Source organism: Lithobates pipiens, unplaced genomic scaffold (genome assembly GCF_037356315.1).
Source record: "Lithobates pipiens isolate NorthernLeopardFrog02 unplaced genomic scaffold, aLitPip1_a1.2 Scaffold_23, whole genome shotgun sequence".
In the NCBI taxonomy this organism is placed as follows: domain Eukaryota; kingdom Metazoa; phylum Chordata; class Amphibia; order Anura; family Ranidae; genus Lithobates; species Lithobates pipiens.
In genome coordinates, this window is record NW_027507785.1 from 23912740 (window position 1) to 23935033 (window position 22294).

The following is a 22294-nucleotide window of genomic DNA, read 5'->3' on the forward strand; positions in this document are numbered from 1 at the left end:
CTGGGTGCAAACTGTTGCATCCAAGGCCATTAATTCTCAGGTAATTGCATGCAAACGGCCTTAAACTGATATTAAAGGTGCATTTAAAAAAAAAACAGAAAACAAACATGTTAAATTTACCTGTGCTGTGCAATGGTTTTGCACAGAGCAGCCCCAATCTTCTTCTTGTCAGTGACACTGGCGCTTCTGGCTCCTCCTCTTCTCTGAGTGCCCCCATAGCAACCCACGAGACTATAGGACACACAAATCGGGGCTCGGCCACGCTCCCTCCCTACTGGCTGTGATTGACAGCAGTGGGAGACAATATCTCTTGCTGATGTCTCTCAGCCAATAAAGAGGTGAACCTGGGAGAGCGGCTGCTGTTGTGCACATTGCTGGATCATGATCAAGCTTGGGTATTAGGGGGCTGGGGGGGACTGCATACTGAAGGTTTTTACCTTCATGCATAGAATGCAAGAAGATAAAAAAAACCTTCAGCCTCAAGAACCACATAAAGTGGCTGCTGCCAGACTCTCATTGCATTGTATAGGTCTTCCAGCCTGCAGCTGTCGCATAAACCGTGCTGAGTCTCGTAAAAGAAATTGGTAATTTAAAAACAATCACAATAATGATTTAGGCATTATACGCTGAAGAATGTGCTCTGTTTTCGGGTATCTTGATCAAATTAATGACAACTGGATGATAAAATAAGGGTTGAGTTTATTCACAAATAGAGATACACAAATTCTAATTACAAATGGTCCTCTGACAAATACAAATGTCCTCTGTCATCACTATCCTTCCCTTCAATCCACATCACTTCTGCCATATCTACCCTCTTACCCCAATGATATTTCTTCATCACTCCTTTCTCTTACCAGTCTCCTACTCTTCTATCTATATGCTCATCTTCACCCCCCTTATGGCCAATCTCCAATTTTCTCTGTCATCATTATCCTTTACTTCTATTCAGACACTCTTTTCGGCTGGATTCACGCATATGCATTTTTTGTGCTTTTTGCATTTTGCAGATTTGCACTACAGAACGGGTTCCATAGGAAACCATGTTAAATAGACTGTAGTGCAAATCTGCAAAATGCCAAAACCACTAAAATGCATAGGTTGAATCCAGCCTTCTCCCTTAAGATTATTCTCTTCCACTTCCATTGATAAATTGATGCCCTCCCCTCAGCCACCAATATCCCCTCCTAACTCCATGCTCCCATCTGTGGTATTTCTCTTCCACTTCATTATTTTCCATTCTCCATTCCTTTGTGATCATTCTCCACACTCATTCACCCTTATGCTCATTATCATCCTGACCAATGAATGCCCTTCCTGTACTTCTATTCTCACCCAGTCCACACATCTCCCCTCCGCGATCTTCTCCTTTTCCACCATACTTACTCTTCTTTTTGGTATTTTTCCCCTCTTCCACACATGCTCGCTCTCCTTCCCTTTTCAGTCATTATCCTCCTGTCCACCCGTACATAGTCCCTAGTCATTTTACTAGTCTTCCATCATTGCTCATGCTCCTCCCCTCAGTAATCATGCTTCTCCACCTTTATCCTTACCTACTTTTCTCCCCTCTATGATTTTTCTCCTCCTCTCTCTTCTCTCTGGCAATTGTCCTCTTCCATCCATGATCATTCACCTTTCATGTCTACCTTCTTCTCTTCTGATCATTATCCTCCATTCAGCATTTCTATCAATCTAAATAGTGGTAGGGATATGGGAGAAGGGATCTTCTTTCTAAATTAACACAACCATTCTCACTGAATCTTTAACACAAAGGCTTCTTGTCCAATTTTGGAATACTCCCATTAGGTGGATCCCAGCAAACCATATCCATGTTTGTGGAATTATTATTATTGTTATTATTGTCCAACAGGATCTGCATTGTCTTATGTCCTGTGTGTGACCCCCCTGAGTTCCAATGGTGAAGTTGACTATACAGGTTGAAAATATGACCATAAACTGTTTGCCCCCTGACAAGAGTGCTGCAATCCTGAACAAGTGTGGACAGTAAATACCCACAGGGGGTCCTACTAGTCAATGTGTTAATTAAATTAAGTCATCAGAAGATCAATGAGTATTATTTCTCCGCCAGCCTGTTATGGCAAATGGATGGTTCCCAGGCAACAGGTCTTTGGGAGTACAGTGATCAGGCATGTATTCCTATAGTTGTCTCCCAAGATGACCATTATCACTATTCTTCACTTCTATCTATATAACTTCTACCATATCTTCTCTTACCCCAATGATAATTCTTCACCACTCCCCTCTCTCACCATTCTCCTACTCTTCTATCTATTCTCACCCTCACTCCCTTATGACCCTTCTCCACTTTTCCCTGTCACCATTATCCTTTACTTTTTAACCACTTACAGACCGGACCATTTTGCTGGTCAAAGACCAGACCACTTTTTGCGATTCGGCACTGCGTCGTTTTAACTGACAATTGCGCGGTTGTGCGACGCGGCTCCCAAACAAAATTGACGTCCTTTTTTCCCACAAATAGAGCTTTCTTTTGGTGGTATTTGATCACCTCTGCGGTTTTTATTTTTTGCGCTATAAACAAAATAGTGCGACAATTTTGAAAAAAACACATCATTTTTTACTTTTTGTTATAATAAATATCCCCCAAAAATATATAAAAAAAACATTTTTTTCCCTCAGTTTAGGCCGATACGTATTCTTCTACATATTTTTGGTAAAAAAAATCACAATAAGCGATTATTGATTGGTTTGCGCAAAAGTTATAGCGTTTACAAAATAGGGATAGTTTTATGGCATTTTTATTAATAATTTTTTATTGTTTTTTTTTTACTAGTAATGGCGGCGACCAGTGATTTTTATTGTGACTGCGACATTGCGGCGGACACATCGGACATTTTTGACACATTTTCGGGACCATTGTCATTTATACAGTAATCACTGCTATATAAATGCAGTGATTCCTGTGTAAATTACACTGGCAGTGAAGGGGTTAACCAGTGGGTGGCAGTGTAGGGGTTAAGTGTTCCTAGGGGTGTGTTACTAACTGTGAGGGGGCTGGGCTTTCATTTAGTGAACACTGATCTCTGCTCCAATCATATGGAGCAGAAATCAGCATCACTAGTTGCTAGGCAGAATGGGGAAATGCTGTTTACACTGTATTTCCTCCATTCAGCCGCCCCGTGAGACGATCGCAGGTATGCTCGCGGCATTCGAGTCCGCGGGACCATCGACCGGACTCACGGGGGTCCCGACCGACACGCGAGCACGCCACCAGCGGCGCGCTCACAATGGCAGGGCAGAATTGAAGATTGGACGTACCTGTATGCCAATATGCCTGCCCGTGCCATTTTGCCGACGTACATCGGCGTGTCCCGGTCGGGAACCGGTTAAGCACATTCTTTACCCATATGATCATTTTCTTTTACTTGCATTAATGCTCAGTCTCCTCTTCTCAGCTATCACTATTGCCTAACTCCATGCCACCTCTTCTTCTCTTCCACTTTCATCTTTGCCCATTCTCCATTTCTTTGTGATCATTCTCCATAATCATTCTCTTTTTATGTCCATTATTCACCTGCTTTCCTCCCCACTGTGATTATTCCCATTCACATTCATCTATACCCATGATCTCTTGTCATTTCTTCACCTCTTTTCATACCCACTCCACTTCTCTCCCCTCTATGATCCTTTTCCATGTCCGCCATACCTACTCTTAGTTTACATTTTTAACTCCTCTTTCACCCATGCCCACTCTCCTTCCCACTTTGACCCTTCTTCTCCTGTTTTACTTACTGGTCATTCCACTCCTCTTTTGACATTTTTCATGCTCCTCCCTTGCATTATTCTCCTCCACCTTTATCTATGCCGACTCTTTTCCCATCTATGGACCTTCTCCCTCTCTTCCTTCTATGCCTTTCCTCTGGTCATTTTCCTTCTTTTCCATCATAATCCATTCTGCCACCCTTCATGGTCATTCTTCCAAACACGTGGATGCCACTGCAAGCTGCTCCTTCAACAAGTCTATTTCTAACTCTGCCTTTTTCCTCTTTTCAGATTAAATATGTAGAACATGCAGGAAGTGCAACAAACATCCACTGACTATCTCTGGCCAAGGCAGGCAGGGTGCATGCTTCTCCTCCTGGACACCAGAAACCTTTGCAATCTCACTCTTCCTAAACAGTTTCTTCAGCACAAGCTACAAAACACACAACAGAAAAACAGGTCTACTTCAGTTGAGCTTTAGCGCAAATCCCGGACGAGCCCCCAAATGTTTTGCTTTCGACTTTGATAAAGGTTCTTGCGGTAAAACCAAGAAAGCTTAGACTTTTGTAGTGTATCAATGCTTTTACCAAACAGAAAAGCTGCAAATACAACTGAACAAAACACAATTCATAGTTTACAAAATATACCTACAACATGCACAAGCCAATTATCCTTTCTACCAAAATAAGCATGTACAATATGTATGCAATAAGTAATCTAAACAGTTACTCAACTTAGAGATGGAATCAAAATGTAAAGTCCTTCATGGTTCCTTGGTCAAAGTCCAACTCAAAACTTCCCCAAATTCCTCCAGCTTGAAGCAGCCATGTCTTGACTCTTTGTCTCCCAAAACACAACTCTACTTTGTCTGCCCACATGCTTCTTTCAAAACCTAACCCCCTCCCCCTAACATCCTCTGCCTCATATCCTGTAAAGAGTTTCCCCTGGGACCAGTCCAACTGGTACAGTTGCATATCAGTAGGGGGAGAATTAGATTTTTAAAACACATGGTCTCAAAAATATACTAACAAATACATATGCTATAAAATCACCTACATATCCATAGGAACACAACTGTCTGTTGTAACAATGGGTTACAAGTTATGACTTCTCCAATTTGCATGTCAATGAGAGGGAACTTAGCCTGTCCTAAGCCTTTCTATTGGGACAGACCCACACTGAACATTTAGAAACACTTACAGTCTGTCATGACACTGTCTCCTAAGAGAATTCTAAAAGGTAAAAAATATTAGAAAAAAAAAATATGTTGTGTGAATAGGAGCACACAACAAACATAACACACATATAACATTTCCTCAAATCTGACTACATAAGTTGAAATTAACTTTGTAACAACTTTTCAAATACCATGCAACTCATTATGCCGATGACTAGTATAATGTAAGAAAATATGCAGGACTTAGATTTTTGTTTTATTAGCACGTATGTTCTCCACCTGCTCGTTAAGCTCTCTCACGCGTTGTAGAAGCCTTTGAGACCTCTCATCTTGGGTTGTTTCATCTTCATGACTTAAAAAAGATTCTTGGTCTGGCCTCCTCCTGATGCTAAATGGTTCTTCATTTTGGTCAGACTCAAAACCTTCTGAAGTATTTGTAGAAATAGAAACTGCTGAGAAAGGTGAGCTGGATCTTGAGTCAAAATCTGAACATCCTGTACAGATAAAAGTTGGTTGGGGAATTTGGGGCTCCATATTTAACAACGGTTTGGATAAAGGAGACCCTGCTCTTACTGCTCTCTCTTTAGATGGTGATATTTGACTTTGATAACACGAGAAACCTGGAAATTCCTCAGGAATGCATGGAGAGGTTTCTAAATGAACTGCAGGCTCCAAAATAGAAGAGGTGGATGAAATTGTTCCAAATTTTCTTTTGTGATCTGTATCTGAACCTCCGGGACTAGGTCTGTTTTTTATAGATTTTACATCTTCACAGTACATTTTTCCTTTGATTTGTTCCATCGCTAAAGGACACTAAAAAAAACAAAAAAAAACACAAGCAATATCATAGCTGTGTTCCCAAAGTAGAACAAAAGGCAAAACTTTTTCATTTTGGATAAAGAAAGGGAGGGCTTTAACACTTGTCAGTTTCTTTTTTTGCCACCTGTGTCCCATTGGGGAGATTTCCCTAACTTCCTGCCCCTCAGCCCAAATAGAAAGTGGAATCAAAAGTGAGGGAATCTCTGGTTGTCCCCAGAACTAGTGTCCCCATTGAAGATTTCCCTTGTAATACTGTTCTGGTGTCAACTCAAAAGTTGGGGTTTTCTTTTTAAATTCACTTTCAATGATAATGGCAAACATGAAAATGAGAGGGTGAGTTTCCCTAATGGGACACAGGCAGCAATAAAAACATGAAAGGTGTTCTAATCCCTGTCCAATCTATCCAAAAAACAAAAATAAAAAATGGTGCCTTTAATTATATTCACAAGTTTATAGACGATATGTTTTTTTTTTAATGAATTTGGGCATTGCCATCCATTGCTTTCTATGCCTGCTTTCCTGTGTAATCATTATCCTCCATTTCCACCCATGTCTGCTCTCCTATTTGATCACATTATTTTCCATATCCTTCCATGCCTGTTCTCCTATTTGATAATTTTCTTCTATTGCCACCCATGCCAACTGTCAGGATCTGAACCCACGACCTCTGCTGTATCTGGCAATAGCTCCAGCTTAGATCCTGGACCACTCCCTGGCTGATCTGTTAAAACAATCTGGTCTCTTGTTTCTCATGAACCTTGAACTCTTTTCTCCTCCCATGACCTTCCTGATTTAAGCTATGTCTCCGCACTTCCTATTTGCCAGATCATTGTGCTATCTCCAGCCAATATGTCACTCTTTTGCTTACCTGCAACCATTCATTATCGACCTTTGGCTTGTACCTCGACTATGAATTTGCTTGATCCCAACCTGCAACCATCGACCTTTGGCTTATCTATTGACTTTTCTTCAGCTTGATCTCTACCTGCTATATCTTCTACTGAACCCCAGCTTGCTCGTTTCCTTGTTGGGTGATCCTAAAAACTGCAACCTGCTACTAACACAGAAAAAACAATCTCCACCCCCAGGAGTACACCTTGAGTGAGCCTGTGTCATCCTCCAAGGTCACCTATTTGTGTGCTTTTCCTGATTGTCGGGGGGAGCCTCTCTACTGCTATAGCTACTGGCCTGACCCCTGACCATGACACCCAAATCAACTGCACAACAGAAGATACCCCTACTCTATTTTCTTTTTTAATTAAGTCTACAAAAGAGGATAAGTATATTTCATAAACACATTCTGCGAACTGATATATATATACCTTGTATAGGCTATATAGTTTAGGAGTTTACCTAGAAGGGATGAAGGGATCTTGTGTCAGCAAAACAGTTTTTCATAATGTGCTAACCTAGAGTGACCCAATACAGATTGGTACTGCTCTTCTATGCACCTCGTAGACTGTGACTAATTTTGGGTGAATGGTTGGCTCATGCATGAGTTTGTCCCACACCCAAACTTGCAGGGTGTTTGGTGGGTGTGCGTCTCGTCGAACGACCTGCACGCTGCACCCTGATTGGGCAAAGGTTTGCCCAATCAGGACGTAGTATAAGCTGATTGTTAAGGAGCGGGGCCGGGAAGCTGGCCGCAGCATCCTTAACAACCAATGAGTCATCAGCTGTCAATGGGTTTCCTTGCAGACAGCTGAATAACAAAAAAAATGCGGTTCCCCCAGTCCATACCAGGCCAAAAATACCATGCCATGCCAAAAAATAAAGAAAGAAATGGTGTGTGGTTCCCCCCAAATCCATACCAGACCCTTATCTGGGCATGCAGCCTGGCAGGTCCTGAACTATACCAGGCCACATGCCCTCAACATTTGACTTGTTTTTTTTTTCTTTAGAAATATAATTGCAAAAGATGCCCCACTTTACAGACACATTAAGGGACCCCCCCCCCCCCCCCCCCTGGTACTATATTTAAAGGAATTTTTTATTTTTATTGTCACACTTACCCGGACCCCTTTTATGGACAATTACTTGCATATACAGTAATGCCTCGTACACACGACCAAACTTTCCAGCAGAAAAGGTCAGACGGAATCATTCCGTCGGATATTACGATCGTGTGTGGGCTTCATTGGTCTTTTGTCTTCAAAAATTCTGACGGACCTAGAAATAGAACACGTTTCAAATCTATCCGACGGAATCAAAATCGGGAAAACCGTTCGTCTGTACGCTGGTCTGACAGACCAAATACGACGCAAGGGCAGCTATTGGCTACTGGCTATTGAACTTCCTTTTCTAGTCCTGTCATATGCCATCACGTTCAAAATGAATGGACATTGGTCTGTTAATGTGTGGGCAAGTCTGTTCGTTCGGAAGTCTGTCGTAACTCGAAAGTCTGTCGGAACTCCGTCAGGAAGACAGTCTGACCTTTTCTGCCAGAAAGTCCGGTCGTGTGTATGCGGCATAAAGATTCAAAATTAGTACTTTTGATTTTTCCTGTTCGCTCCCATAGACTTCAATGGGGTTCGCTGTTCGGGTTAGAATTTTTCCCCTGTTTGGGAGTTCTGCTGCGAACCGAACAGGGCGGTGTTCGGCCCATCTTTAACTGTGACACATTTGTATTTTGTACTCCATTCCTGAACAGGAATGAGTCAATCTGCCCTGTGTTCCATTCGAACAGGGTTGAACTTCAAAGAAGGATGCCAAACTCAAACCCATTGAAGTCAATAGGAGACAAATCTATCAAATAAAAAAAATACTATTTTCTGGGATAATAACCAAAAGGGTTGTAAAAAAAATAGCAGATGGAAGGCAAAAACATTTATTTTAAAGCACTAACCGTTACAAAAGAAAATGGTTGGAAATTGCTGGCAAAATTTCCCTTATGGCTTCTATTTAAAAATAAAAAATTTGCCAGCAATTTAAACTGTATCATGTTTTTCTTTGTAAATGTCACTTTGACTGTAGCACTGTTGTGTATGCTGGACATGTTGATCAATGATGTCGCTGCCTACTATCCCTGCCCTGTGCTTACATGGCCAGGAATTCCTGGCCATGTGATGAAACATGCTGGATTAGACCCCCAATGCTTTCCCTGTCCTCCAATACAGCTTTCCAAACACAGATCATGTTTAAAAAGCTGAATCAGCAGCTACACTAGTCGAAGAATGACAGCTGTGACCCTGGATGTGACATTATACATAGCGCTCCTGGGGCCATTAGATGCAGGAGGGATCGCGGAATGGATGCTCCCCAAGTTCTTTCTGCTTTCACTGTGGAAGCTGTTTCCTGCCATCAGGGGAAAGTGGGAGCCTGGGAACCCTCGCAGGTGCCACCAGGAGCTACTAGGATCACTTTTAACAGAAAGCCCTTAGTCGCCTGTTAAAGCCTGGTTTAACCACTTGTCTACCATGCCTTTTTTACACGTACCTTGGCAGACAAATGGTTAAAAGTGGTTATGAGTGACCCAAAAAAACTTAAAGTCACAAAAGAAATATTCAGAGTCATTTGTTTCTCTAGCAAATGGATATCTTATATTCTTTAATAATCCTTTTACTGCTGCCTAACTAAACTAAACTGAAAGAGGTAAGCTACTCCCACACTGCAAGGGTTAACTGCATGTTTATGTCTAGGGGAACAGGTAAAGCAGTTTTACTTACCTGATCTTCCACTCCTGCAGGCTCCTACACTCTGCTAGACTACAGTCTCTTTTCATTTCAACTTTGGTGATCTATATATATATATATATATATATATATATATATATATATAAAATACAAATTCTGCTGTAAGATGGATGAAATGGCAAGTGCACTTTAGGCCTTTTGCGTGGGGGACTCAAAAACCCTTTAAAGGCTTCAAAATACCAACATTAGCCTGGCTGAAAGATTGTAAAAAATGCTTTGTAAAATCACATTGGACTTACTGTTCTTCTACAAGCTGAGGCCCGTGTGAACAAAGCCCAAAGCTGCTGTGGCTTTCATCACAGTCTTTTTCTCCAAATCCTTATCACATTTATTTAATAAAATAAAATCGACTTCTGATTGGATATTATAGTTTAAAACAAATGGAGTTAAAAGAGGCTACAATGACCCCAATCCTGGATCCTACATAGGGATCTCAGGTGGGTGTTTGAACTACAGTAAGTGAGTTAAAAGAGGTCTAAAAAAATCCAATCAGTTGTCTGATTGACAGAGGTGCCCATTGTCATAAATCAAATCTAAGGATGAGTCATCTGGTTTAATAACATCAAATTGCTTTATTTCACAGAAAAATTGATTCAGTGGTTATTAAAGTGGAAGTAATCCTATCGTTTTCAGTAGAGAAAGCTGCCATCTTGGCCTCTAATAATTCTTCAACTGCCATAATGCTGCACATGTGATCAGTTATGACACCAGCCATTGGATGGTTTGAAAGTTTGGTTGAGAGCACAACCAACATGAAAGTTAGCATTTCCGGAATGCCGGGAATGTAAGTGTTTTTTTTTTCCCGCTTTAAATCTAGGTGACTTCAACCCATCCTTAGACTTATGACAACAGGTGTCTCTACAGACCACCAACGGGGTTTTTTGGATCACTGTGGCATCAATAGCAACCATTTCTCTACCTGCACACATGGAAGGTTGAGTGTCTTTACTACAGCCTTAACAGATGTAAGTTAAAAAAAAATTTTTTGTATTACTAAACTAATTATCACATTTGGGCCAATTAACTACACCATAAAGGCTCTCCTGCCTCCCAATTTTCTTTTCTGGTAGATACTCTGAGCCACCCCAAAAGCCTTCTGGGACCGAACCCCTTGGATCTTTGTGGACTACCACATTCTAAATCTCATAATTTAAGTTTTATAATTTTAGATTTCATCAGGTAGCATGCTATACAACCTGCTACACTGATGAGAAGTACAATGTAACAATATAGGTAGGGCTTACTCTCACACAATGTAGAAGTCTTTGAGCCATCTTGTCTTGGGCTGTTTCGGCTTGTTGATATAAAGTAGATGCTTGCTCTGGTCTCCTCCTGATGTCAAGTGGTTCTTCATTTTGGTCGGACTCAAAACCTTCTGAAGTATTTGTGGAAATAGTAACTGCTGAAAAAGGCGAACTGGATCTTGAGTCAAAGTCTGAACAATCTTCACAACTAGAAGTTGGTTGTGGAATTTGGAACTTCATATTTAACAACGGTTTGGATAAAGTAGACCCTGCTCGTTCCACTCTTTCTCTAGATGGTGATATTTCACTTGGATAACAAGAGAAACTTGGAAATTCTTTAGAAACACATGGAGCAGTTTCTAAAGAGCTCCATGAAATAGATACAAAGTTTCTTTTGTGATCTGTATCTGAACCTTCGGGATTGGGTCTCTTTTTTACAGCTTTTGCATCTTCACAGTAGATTTTTCTTTTGAATTGTTTGATCGCCAAAGGGTTCTATTATGAAAAAAAAAACAAAACAAACAAAAAACCATTTTATCATAGCTGTTTTCTTAAAAAGGATTTTCACACTCTTTTTGAATATTGCTAAAATTGGTTCTAAAGGTTGAAGTGTTTTTTAGTGTGCAGCTCCTCCTTCAGTCCCCCTTATACTTGCCTGAGCCTGATCACCATTCAGAGATGTGCACAAGAGCAGAAGTTCTCCCAGGTCTCTACCTCCTCATTGGCTCCCACTGTTGTCAATCACACCCAGTGAGGAGAGAGTGGGAGGCAGAGGTGGCTTGGAAGCGAGCATGCACAAGTGCCCCAGAGATAAGCAGCTCAAGGGGGTACTTAGCAGAGGGCAGGGGCCAGAAGCACCATCAGGGGATCTGAGAAGAGGAGGATCCATTGCAAAACCATTGCACAGAGCAGGCAAATATGACATTATTTTTTTTTTTTTTTAAAGTGAACCTTTACAAACCCTTGAAAGTGATATTAAACTTTTTTATTTTTTTAAACACATTTAGCAGAAGATTTAATAACTTACTGAGTATACAGCTTCTTTATCTTTAAATCCTTGCCTTGTTTCAGTTTAAGCTGCTGCCATAACTGTTACCCCAGGTTTCCTGTTTTAGGGTGGCTCCTCTCTCTTGCAGCATGCTATGGAGCCATCCTTGCATGCAGGGACTAGAATTGTGTCTCTCTACACTGTGTAAATCAATGGAAACACCAGCCCCATAGCCTAGCTTAGCCTGCCACCCCCCTTCTACACCCCAGCTGGAGACTGCACTGTCCACTGTTAAAGTGGTTGTAAACCCTTACAAACCACTTTGACCTACAGGTAAGCCTAGATTAAGGCTTACCTGTAGGTCCAAGAAATATCTCCTAAACCTATACGGTTTAGGAGATATTTGCCCGAAGACAGGTACTGCTGTCTGCGGCGCGCAGGCGCACTGAGCGCGGCATTTCCAACAACGGAGCTGCCGCGCATGTCGGCTCCCGTGCGCATGCGCAGGAGTGACGCCGAATGACAGCGGCGGAGCTGCGAGACCCCATCGAAAAGATGGATGCGCCGGACTACAGGGGACAGCGGTGACTTCGCTGGCTCCTGTGTCAGGTAAGTGACACATAATGGACTACTATGGACTACTATGCGATGCATAGTAGTCCATTATGTTTTGCCTTTGCAGGGAATGAAAGAGGAAGTAACACCCATCAGGGTTTACTTCCTCTTTAACTTCCTGTAAAGACAAAAATTTCAGGGGAAAAGCACTGAGATAACGTGAACTGCCAGAAAGTAGAAAACTACAACTGCTGAGGTAAGAATTTTAACAAATCCCGGGGAATGTTTATTTGATTGTGCCCTATTCTATCCTCCCCCCTTCCCTTTTACACATTTAGAAAGTTTTTTGGGCGACAAGTACATTTTCTACAGGTACTTGCTCACATCAACGGCCTACCAATTAACGCATCTCGTGCATACACAATAGGGGGCTGACTGTGACTGATCAAGAAGTCACAGCTGGCAGTGCGAGACGGAAGACAGTGCTGGACTTCTTGGGCTGGCAAGTACCTGTTTTATAAAAGTCAACCGCTACAGTACTTGTAGCTGCTGACTTGCACTTTTTGCCAATCTCATGTTCCTCTTTCAAGTAGAGTCAGATAAAGGAAATATGCTTACACTTACCTATTCTGAGGGTGCTTTGGCTCCTAGCAGTACCTTCAGTAGAGAGGAGAGACAGTAGACAATGGATGACCCATAATAAGCCTATGGGCGATGTCATCGCCAGGCACTGGAGCTGTTCCTTGGTGATCTCTGCTCTTCACTGAAGAGATCATGTGACCAGAGCATTTTTTTTTGAAGCACACGATTAGAGCCTGAGGGGCTAATTGGTTTCATAATGGGTGGGCCCGGGCCCATCCACTTGTGTGACATTAGTGAATGGGGACACTGGCTGGCTGCATCTGACAGGCACTGGTGAGGCTGCATTGATCTCTTGTCATGGTTATGCAATAGCTTGTCTGCTTACCTGTTCCCATGTGTTCATCTAGAGACCAGCCGACCCTCACCTGTCTGCTTTTGTATCCATCCTCTGGCATGGCTCCACCCTAGCTCCTATCAGGGAGCTCTATATTAACCTGTGCACTGCAGGCCAGCCTTGCTGATCAACCTTTGTGTGTTAGCTTCCTGTTTCCTGCCGTGTGCTCTTCTACTGTTTTCCGTTACCGACTTTGGCGTGTCTTTGACTATCCCTGTTTGCCTGTGATCCTGACCTTTTGGCGTGTCCCCGACTATTCTTGTCTGCTTGTGGCCCCGACCTTGGCTTTGTCCCTCATCATCCCTATCCTCCTGTTGCCTACTGTGGGTGTGAGCTGGGGGACCCTGGGGGTCGCGACCTGGAGCCAGTTGCAGCCAAGCCCATCCTCACCACTAGAGGCGCTGGTGAACACCTGCTGGCTCTTAGACTCCGCGCCCCAGGGAATCTTACGCTCTAACCCCAGTGGGATCCGTCCCCTGTCTGCAGCAGTCAGCCGTAGGGTCCACAACCTTGCAGTGCACTCCTGATCCCTACGGTGTGCACCTGTCACCTCGCCTCAAGGTGACCTGACATCTCTTGTATCATGTCCGCAGTCTCTGACCATCTTTTGTACCATGTCCCCAGTCTCTGACTCTCTGACCATGTCCCCATTCTCTGACCATCTCCTGTACCATGTCCTCAGTATCTGACCATCTCCTGTACCATCTCTGGAGTCTCTGACCATCTCCTGTACCATGTCCTCAGTCGTTGACCATCTCCTGTATAAAATATTTTTTTTTAAATAAGTTTCTGTATCAGTCATGTTTGGTATCGGTTTCAGTTTTCGGCCTAGTGTATTATTCATTTTCGGTATCGGTCTCTGCACCAAAAAACCCATTTGGTACACCCTTACTCAATACCAACCATGGGTAGCTGGAGCAAGGGGGTAGAGAATGGGTACAGAGTGGTACACCCATTTTACATCTTGCATTAGCGACAGGGGAGAGGGAGTGCACTTTTACATTCTTGCCCTGGGTGGCGATGGATGAACCTGTCCCTGTACTGGCCACAAGTGTAATAAAAGTCCAGTAAATCTTTCTTTCTTATGGCAAAAGTTTGGAAGACAAATCCAATGTGTTTTGGGAACGCAATACTCTCCTTTCATTGGGGCTGAGAAACCAGATAACATAAAATATGGGGTGGGGCTTACTGGATAACGTTATCACACATGGCAGAACCCAGAAGCGTGGTGTCCATTATATCTAACTAGAGCTGAAAATCGGCACATTTATTTCAGCCCTCAAATTTTCCACTCGCCTCCTCGCATTTTGCGAGTGGAAAAATAGGATTTTTTGTACTCACTGTAAAATCCTTTTCTCTGTAATTCACCGACTGACACAGCTCCTCTCTTTAGACCATTGGGTTGTTACGCCACCTTTAGGAGAGGACTAGGCATAACATGTTAACATGTAATGAAAAAACTCAGAACTTCTAATTCTGCCCAAGGGGCGGTCCCTTATTCAACAACCCCTCAGCCTACCATGCAGCTTCAGTACATCAACAAGCAGTATTATGTAAAGAAAAATAGGAGGGGTGCTGTGTCAGTCGGTGAATTACAGAGAAAGGGATTTTACGGTGAGTACAAAAAATCCTATTTTCTCTTATATTCACCGATTGACACAGCTCCTCTCTTTAGACCATTTTGACGTCCCCAAGCAGTTCCAAAACGAGGGGTGGGAAAACAGCATAAAACTTCATCCATTATGGCATGTGAGAACTAGTACAAACTTTACCCACAAAAAAACGACAGTGTGTGGGAATAACCAAACTTTTTTACCCACAAAAAAACAGGGTGCTCCTCAACAGAGAGGCACTATCCTCAAACCGCACCAGAACTGCGGTAAGAAATGCAACAGTGCATTTACTTAAAAGTACTGCATTTTCCCCCAAAAAACAGGAAAAAATTTATGTGCAATTGCAATTATACAGTCGCCTGCAAAACTTTGCGGACAAAACGGGCATCAGCCGATGCACTGACATCTACTTTGTAGAATTTTGTAAAAGTGTGAATACACGACCAAGTCACACTTTACACACTTGAGCAACAGACACTTGATGTCGGAAGGCCCAAGATGTTCCGATTGCCCTCGTGGAGTGGGCCATGACTGGAAAGGGGAGCACCTGTCCCTTCAAGGCGTAGGCCTGTACTACAATCTGTCTGATCCACCTGGAAATGGTGGCCGACGAGACCGTCATGCCTATTTTCGGACCAGCCACCGAAACAAACAGGGGGTCTGACTTCCGAAATGGAACCGTGGCAGACAAAAAAACCCTCAGAGCCTGAACCACGTCCATGGCATGAAGGGCCACCTCTTTAGGATATGTCGGCTTAGGACACAGAGATGGTAGCACAATGTCTTCATTGATGTGGAACGCCAAAACCTCCTTCGGCAGAAAATAGGTTGCGGTTGCAACACCACCTTATCCCTGTGCATAACCAGATAGGGAAACTTGCAAGACAAGGCCGCCCAAAACCCTCCTGGCCGATGTAATAGCCACTAGAAAGACCACTTTCTGGGAAAGAGGAATCTCTCTGATATTTTCAAATGGCGGTTTTTGAAGCTCCGATAACACCAGGTTCAGATACCACGGGGTTAACGGCGGACACACCGGAGGAACTACATGTTGGACCCCTTGAACAAAAGTGCTCACTAGAGAGTTAGATGCCAGGGGTCACAGAAAAAAAGACAGCCAAAGCTGAGATTTGTCCTTTAATGGTGCTTAAAGCCAATTTCTGGTCTACTCCTTGCTGTAGGAACAGCAGGATCCTGGATATAGAAAAGGAGCGCAGACGCCATCCTTTCTCCTCACACATAGAGATGTATGCCTTCCAGGTACGATGGTATATCTCCTGAGAAGAAGATTTCTGTGCTCTCAGCATAGTTGGGATCACTAAGTCCAAAAGACCCCGGTTTCTCATCACCTGGCTGTCAATAGCCATGCCGTTAAAACCAGCGATGGTAAAGCAGGATGGAGAATCGGACCTTGAGACAGAAGGTCTTCTCGTAACGGCAGTCGCCAAGGGGCGTCTGCCACCAGGCGCATTAGGTCTGCGTATCAGGGACGCTGGGGGCCAATCTGGGGCAATCAGTTTTACTGGAATCCCCTCAGCCTCCACTCTGCGGAGCAGACATGGTAACAGTTTCAGTGGAGGGAAGGCATAGATCAGCTGGTACTGATCCCACGGAGCCACCAGCGCATCTGACGCATCTGCCCAAGGATCTCTTATCCTGAACAGGAATCTTGGCACCTTCTGATTGAGATGGGAGGCCAGAAGATCCACATTTGGTGTGCCCCATCGCAGGCACAGTAGCCTGAACACCTCCGGATGCAATGCCCATTCTCCTGGGTCCAGCATCTGGTGACTTAGGCCGCGTACACACGGGCGGATTGTCTGCCCAACTAAGTTCGTCAGACAATCCAACAGACAGTCCGTTCAACTTTTGAATGAACGGACTTGCCCACACACGGCACTTTTTGAGCGGACTAATACGGCGGACTAAGTTCGCCATACAATCCGCCCTACTTTTGAAATGAACGGACTCGCCCACACACGCGGAGGAAAGTCCGCTCATTTCGAGCGGGTCTCCAGGTAGGCGGGGCCCGCGAAGGAGACGTTGGAATGGACTTAAAGGGGAACCCCAACGCCGAAAAAAATCGGCGTGGGGGTCCCCCCAAAGTCCACAACAGACCCTTGTCCGAGCACGCTACCCGGCCGGCCAGGAAAGGGGGGCGAGCGAGCGCCCCCCCCCCACCCTGAGCCGTACCAGGCCGCGTGCCCTCAACATGGGGGGTGCCTTGGGGAAGGGGGGGCCTTGTCCCCATGTTGATGAGGACAAGGGCCTCTTCCCGACAACCCTGGCCGTTGGTTGTCGAGGGTCTGCGGACGGGGGCTTATCGGAATCCGGGAGCCCCCTTTAATAAGGGGGCCCCCGGATACCGGCCCCCCACCCTATGTGAATGAGTATGGGGTACAATGTACCCCTACCCATTCACTTGTAAAATAAAAGTACCAAAAAAAACACAACACACGAGATAAAATATTTTATTGCACAGCTCCGGGGGTCTTCCGTCTTCGGGGGTCTTCTCGCCGGACTCCTCCGCTATCTTCTTGTAGCTCTTTTGCTAGCGGAGGAGTCCGGCTTTCTTCCTCCCCGCCGCCGGCCTCTTCTCCCGACTTCGGGGGTCTTGTCCCCCCTCTTCGGTTCTTCTGTCGCCGCTGTCGCCCCCCTTCCCCAAGGCACCCCCCATGTTGAGGGCACGCGGCCTGGTACGGCTCAGGGTGGGGGGGGCGCTCGCTCGCCCCCCTTTCCTGGCCGGCCGGGTAGCGTGCTCGGACAAGGGTCTGTTGTGGACTTGGGGGGGACACGATTTTTTTCAGCGTTGGGGTTCCCCTTTAAGTCCATACCAGGCGGCGGGCCCTGCCTACCTGGATAGCCGCTCGAAATGAGCGGACTTTTCTCCGGGCGGGAAAAGTCCGCTCATTTAGAAAGTACGGCGGACTGGCACACACACGGGCGGATTGTCCACTGAAACCAAGTTTGGACGGACAATCTTACGGAAATTCCGTAAGACTTAGTCCGCCAGACTGTCCGCTGAAAAAGTCAGCTGAAGCCCACACACGAGCGGACTGTCCGCTGAAATGTGTTTCGGCGGACTAAGTTGGGCAGACAGTCCGCCCGTGTGTACGCGGCCTTAGATAATCCGTCTGCCAGTTCTCCACAGATGTAAATGCCCGACAGGGCCGGTACATGTCGCTCTGCCCACTGAAGGATGTGATCTGCTGATCCAGGGACAATTTCCCATTTTGTCAAAATCTCCTTCTGCAGGACTCTGGTGTGAAACTGGGCATATGGCACTGCCTCAAAGGAGGCCACCATGAGTCCCAGGACTCACATGAAGAAGTGTAGCGACGACCACCTGCGGTTCATCAACAGTTTTACCATGGCTCTGAGAGTCTGCAGCTTGTCTGAAGGGAGAAACACTCTCGCTTCCATGGAGTCCAGCAGCAAGCCTAGGTACTCCAAACGCTGAGTTGGTACGATCACCGACTTTTTTAGGTTCAATAGCCACCCAAATTCCTGCAGGGTCTGCATGGTGATCGCCACATCCTCCTCTAACTCTGAGGCGGAAGACACTCTCAGGAGAAGAACATCTAGGTATCCCACGATCAGAAACTCCAAAACACGAGCCAATACCATGGTAAAGACTAGGGGGGCTGATGCCAATCAAAAGGGAGAGCCACAAACTGGTGGAAGTGGGCTTCCCCGACTGCAAATCGCAGAAACTTCTGGTGCCAAAGGCATATGGGTATGTTCAGGTACGCATCCTGGATGTCTAAGGACGCCAGGGAGTCCCCTTGATGGATTGCAGCGACTACTGAGCGAACTGATTCCATTCTGAACCTCTGTACTTTCACAAAGTACCCCTTCATTTTTGGGGACTACAAACAAGTTTGAGCAGAACCCCTGGAAACTTTCTGGTTCCAGAACCGGTACTATCACCCCGCGACTCAGCAGGTCCCTTACCACCCCCAATAGGGCCTCCCGGCGAGCCGGTAGTACAGGTATTCTGGAGGGGAAGAATCTGTTTTTTGGCCAAGAGAGGAACTCTATCTTGTAGCCTGAGGAAATCAGATTGCAGACCCATTGGTCGGACAGCCGAGAGGTCCACCGGCCTGCAAACTCCCGAAGTTGTTGCGGGCGGGGGCAAACCTTCATGCGGTAGCACTTTTGTTTGCAGGCTTGTTCGGCTTGCTGTTCCAGGGACGCTTTGGTCCTTCAAAGGTCGTCCTGTCGGGCTGGGGATGCTTGGTTGAAGCCCCAGGCGGACGAAAAAGCCATATGTGAGCGGAGAAAGAGGGCGCTGGCCTACGGCGTGGCACCTTAGCATTCCTGGCCTGTGGGAGTAGTGTACTCTTACCACCCGTGGCATTTTTAATAATGTCATCCAAAGAGGCTCCAAAAAAACGGTCGCCAAGGAAGGGAAGATCCATCAAGGTTTTTTTGGATGCCTGGTCAGCAGACCAGCATTTTAACCAAATTAGGCGCCTCAGCACCACAGCTGACACTGAAGCCCTGGACAACAGAGGAAGGGTATCCAGGGCTGCAACGCAAACGTACTTCAGTTCTTGCACTAGTTGGTCTGCTAGTTCCACGCAGACAGGAGAAGCCTGTTGTTCTCCCAATTTTCGGTGCAACAGTTTTGCCCACTTGGTTAGTGTCTGCGACACAAGTGCGGATGCCAGTACTGGTCGCATGGTTGACCCCACAACCGTAAACAAGGAACGAGCCACTGCCTCTGCCTTCCTGTCCGTGGGCTCTCCTCAAAGGGGTAACGTACCGCCATGTATTTGGGGACGGGAAAAGGTCCGTTGCGATCGACCCCATTCCTTGTAAATGAACTTATCAAAATAAGTCAGATATGGGAACATCTTAGGTGAACGGGCTGGCTTACGGGACCCACATCAGCAGAGGGATCTGCTGGCTCCTGAATCTTCAGGGTATCACACACAGCTGTAATAAGTGTTCCAACAAGCGATTTGTCACACACGGATCCTCACTGTCCGAACGGTCCTGGTCAGCGTCATCTAAAACGACAGAGCAGGGGTCACCAGCCTCAGCAGGGCTCGAGTCTGTGTCAGAGCTCTCTCCGGAGGATGGGGGGGGAGGCAGGGGCCGCAGGCTTCAAGAAAATGGCCGATGAGCATCCAGAATAAAGGACATAAACACAGGGAAAATGGCAGCCGAGCTACAGGAAAAACATGCTGCTCCTTGAAACTGACCAAAAACGTGTTCAGGCTTCAAGAAAATGGCCGCCGAGCATCCAGTATAAAGGACATAAACACAGAGAAGATGGCCGCCGAGCTACAGGAAAGCATGCTGCTCCTTGCCCCACCAAAAATGGCCGCCGAACACTGTATACCATGAGGGACAGTAAAACAAACAGGCAAGAATGGCGGTGAACAGTGCTACAGCGATCGACAGGTACAGCCTCCAGACACGCCCAGGGAGAGATCCACACACATCCAGGGCACAGTCAGCCAGCACAGTCCCCCCCCAGGTGAGAGCCCCCCCCCCCGGGGAGCCCCTGCATATGACACACTCACCGCTCAGCAGCCTCATGCAGCATCCCTCACAGGGAGGCGGGGAGGGATGATAGGGACAGGGAGAGAAGAGGTGAGGGAGCCCCAAATCGACCTCCCAGAGAATGCCCAGCTGCTCAGCCCCACCGAAGCAGGGAGAGCTGTACTTATAAGTCCTGCATAGCTGGGAGACATTCCATCACAGACCCACTCTCCGATCCACAGAGGGTGGCTGCTGGCCCAGCACACTGTGACACAGACATCAGTAACCTGGTCATATGTGTGCCCTGGAGCATTAACACTCACCTCACCTCTGGAGCTGAGGCCTGTTGTGGCCGAACCAGCTCGTAGCTCTGGTCTGCACACACTTACTGGCCAGGCTGGGGAGACTACAAGGATAAGGGTATCCAGCCTGCCACCCAGCCGGCTGTTGATAGCAGATCCCCGGATCTTTAATCTTGCGCAAAAAGCAAAGCTTCTGCAGAAAAAAACATGGACCGATGGGTCCATCGGGGTTCCTAGGTCCTTCTCCTTCACTAGGCAAAATAAAACTGAAGCTGCAAGAGGGGTTGTTGCCTAAGGGACCGCCCCTTGGGCAGAGCTAGAAGTTCTGAGTTTTTTCATTACATGTTAACATGTTATGCCTAGTCCTCTCCTAAAGGTATCGTATCAACCCAATGGTCTAAAGAGAGGAGCTGTGTCCGTCTGTGAATATAAGAGAAATGAGGGCTGGTGAGGAGCTGGGCTGCCTGGGAGCAGGAGGGCGAGCACTGCCAACAGGCGGGGGTGAATGGGAGCCATTCTCCCAGAGGAAGAGAGGGGGCAGCTGGGTCACAGAGCAGAGTTTGCCCACTGTAACAGTTTACATTAGGATTGTAGTCCACATGCGGTCACACACAGCCCCGCCCTCCTGACCCCACAACTGTGACAGACAGAACACTGGTCCAATGCCAGGGTGCATTCTGTCTGTCACAAGTGTGGGGTCAGGAGGGCGGGGCAGTGTATGACGGCGTGTGGACTGCAACCCTAATGTAAGCTGTTGCAGCGGGCAAACTCCATTCTGTGAGCAAGCTGTCTCTCCTCTTCCTCAACACATCTTCCTATGCTGATCCGGCCGCCCCTTCTGCACGGGTAAGGCTGCAGTGATGGACACAGGCGAGGCTACACTGGTGAGGCTGCAATGAAGAACACAGGTGAGGCTGCAGTGATGGACACAGGTAAGGCTGCAATGGTGGACACAGGTGAGGCTACAATGATGGACACAGGTGAGGCTGCAAGGGTGAGGCTTCAATGATGGACACAGGTGAGGCTTCAATGGTGGACACAGGTAAGGCTGCAATGGTGGACGCAGGTAAGGCTGCAATGGTGGACGCAGGTAAGGCTGCAATGGTGGACGCAGGTAAGGCTGCAATGGTGGACACAGGTGAGGCTGCAATGGTGGACACAGGTGAGGCTGCAATGGTGGACACAGGTGAGGCTGCAGTGGTGAACACAGGTGAGGCTGCAATGGTGGACACAGGTGAGGCTGCAATGGTGCACACAGGTGAGGCTGCAATGATGGACACAGGTGAGGTGCACGGGTGAGGCTGCACGGGTGAGGCTGCAATGATGGACACGGGTGATGCTGCATTGGTGGGCACCGGTCACACTGCATTGATGGATACGGATGAGACTGCGTTAGTGGGCACGGGTGATAAAGTTGTTAATATTTATTTGTGCAATTTAATTCTGTATAAAACATTAAGTGTAATTTCATGACAATTTATGAGGGCGTGTATAGGGGCTGGGCATGGTAGGGGTTGGGTGGGGCAACTGGTGGCCAGAAACACTTAAAGGGGTTGTAAACCCTTGTGTTTTTTCACCTTAATGCATCCTATGCATTAAGGTGAAAAAACACCTGGCGGTGACTGGCCCCCAGCCCTCCCCCCAGTTTTACTTGCCTTAGCCGTTCATTCACTCAGCGAGCATGTGCTCTCCTC

General features: G+C 46.2%; 1 protein-coding gene across 4 annotated transcripts in view; it reads right to left on the reverse strand.

The window, feature by feature from the left end:
• Positions 1 to 679: 679 nt before the first annotated feature.
• LOC143927337 (uncharacterized) overlaps positions 680 to 22294 on the reverse strand; it is a 92740-nt gene continuing 71125 nt past the window's right edge. For 3 of the 4 annotated variants that reach the window (XM_077451344.1, XM_077451345.1, XM_077451346.1), the window contains 2 exons: positions 10674 to 11168; positions 680 to 5731 (listed from right to left, as the gene is read on the reverse strand). In XM_077451344.1, coding sequence (XP_077307470.1) covers positions 5162 to 5731; positions 10674 to 11168 — 1065 coding nt within the window. In that variant the 3' untranslated portion in view covers positions 680 to 5161. The remainder of the gene's footprint in view (positions 5732 to 10673; positions 11169 to 22294) is intronic. The other variant, XM_077451347.1, reaches the window with a different exon arrangement.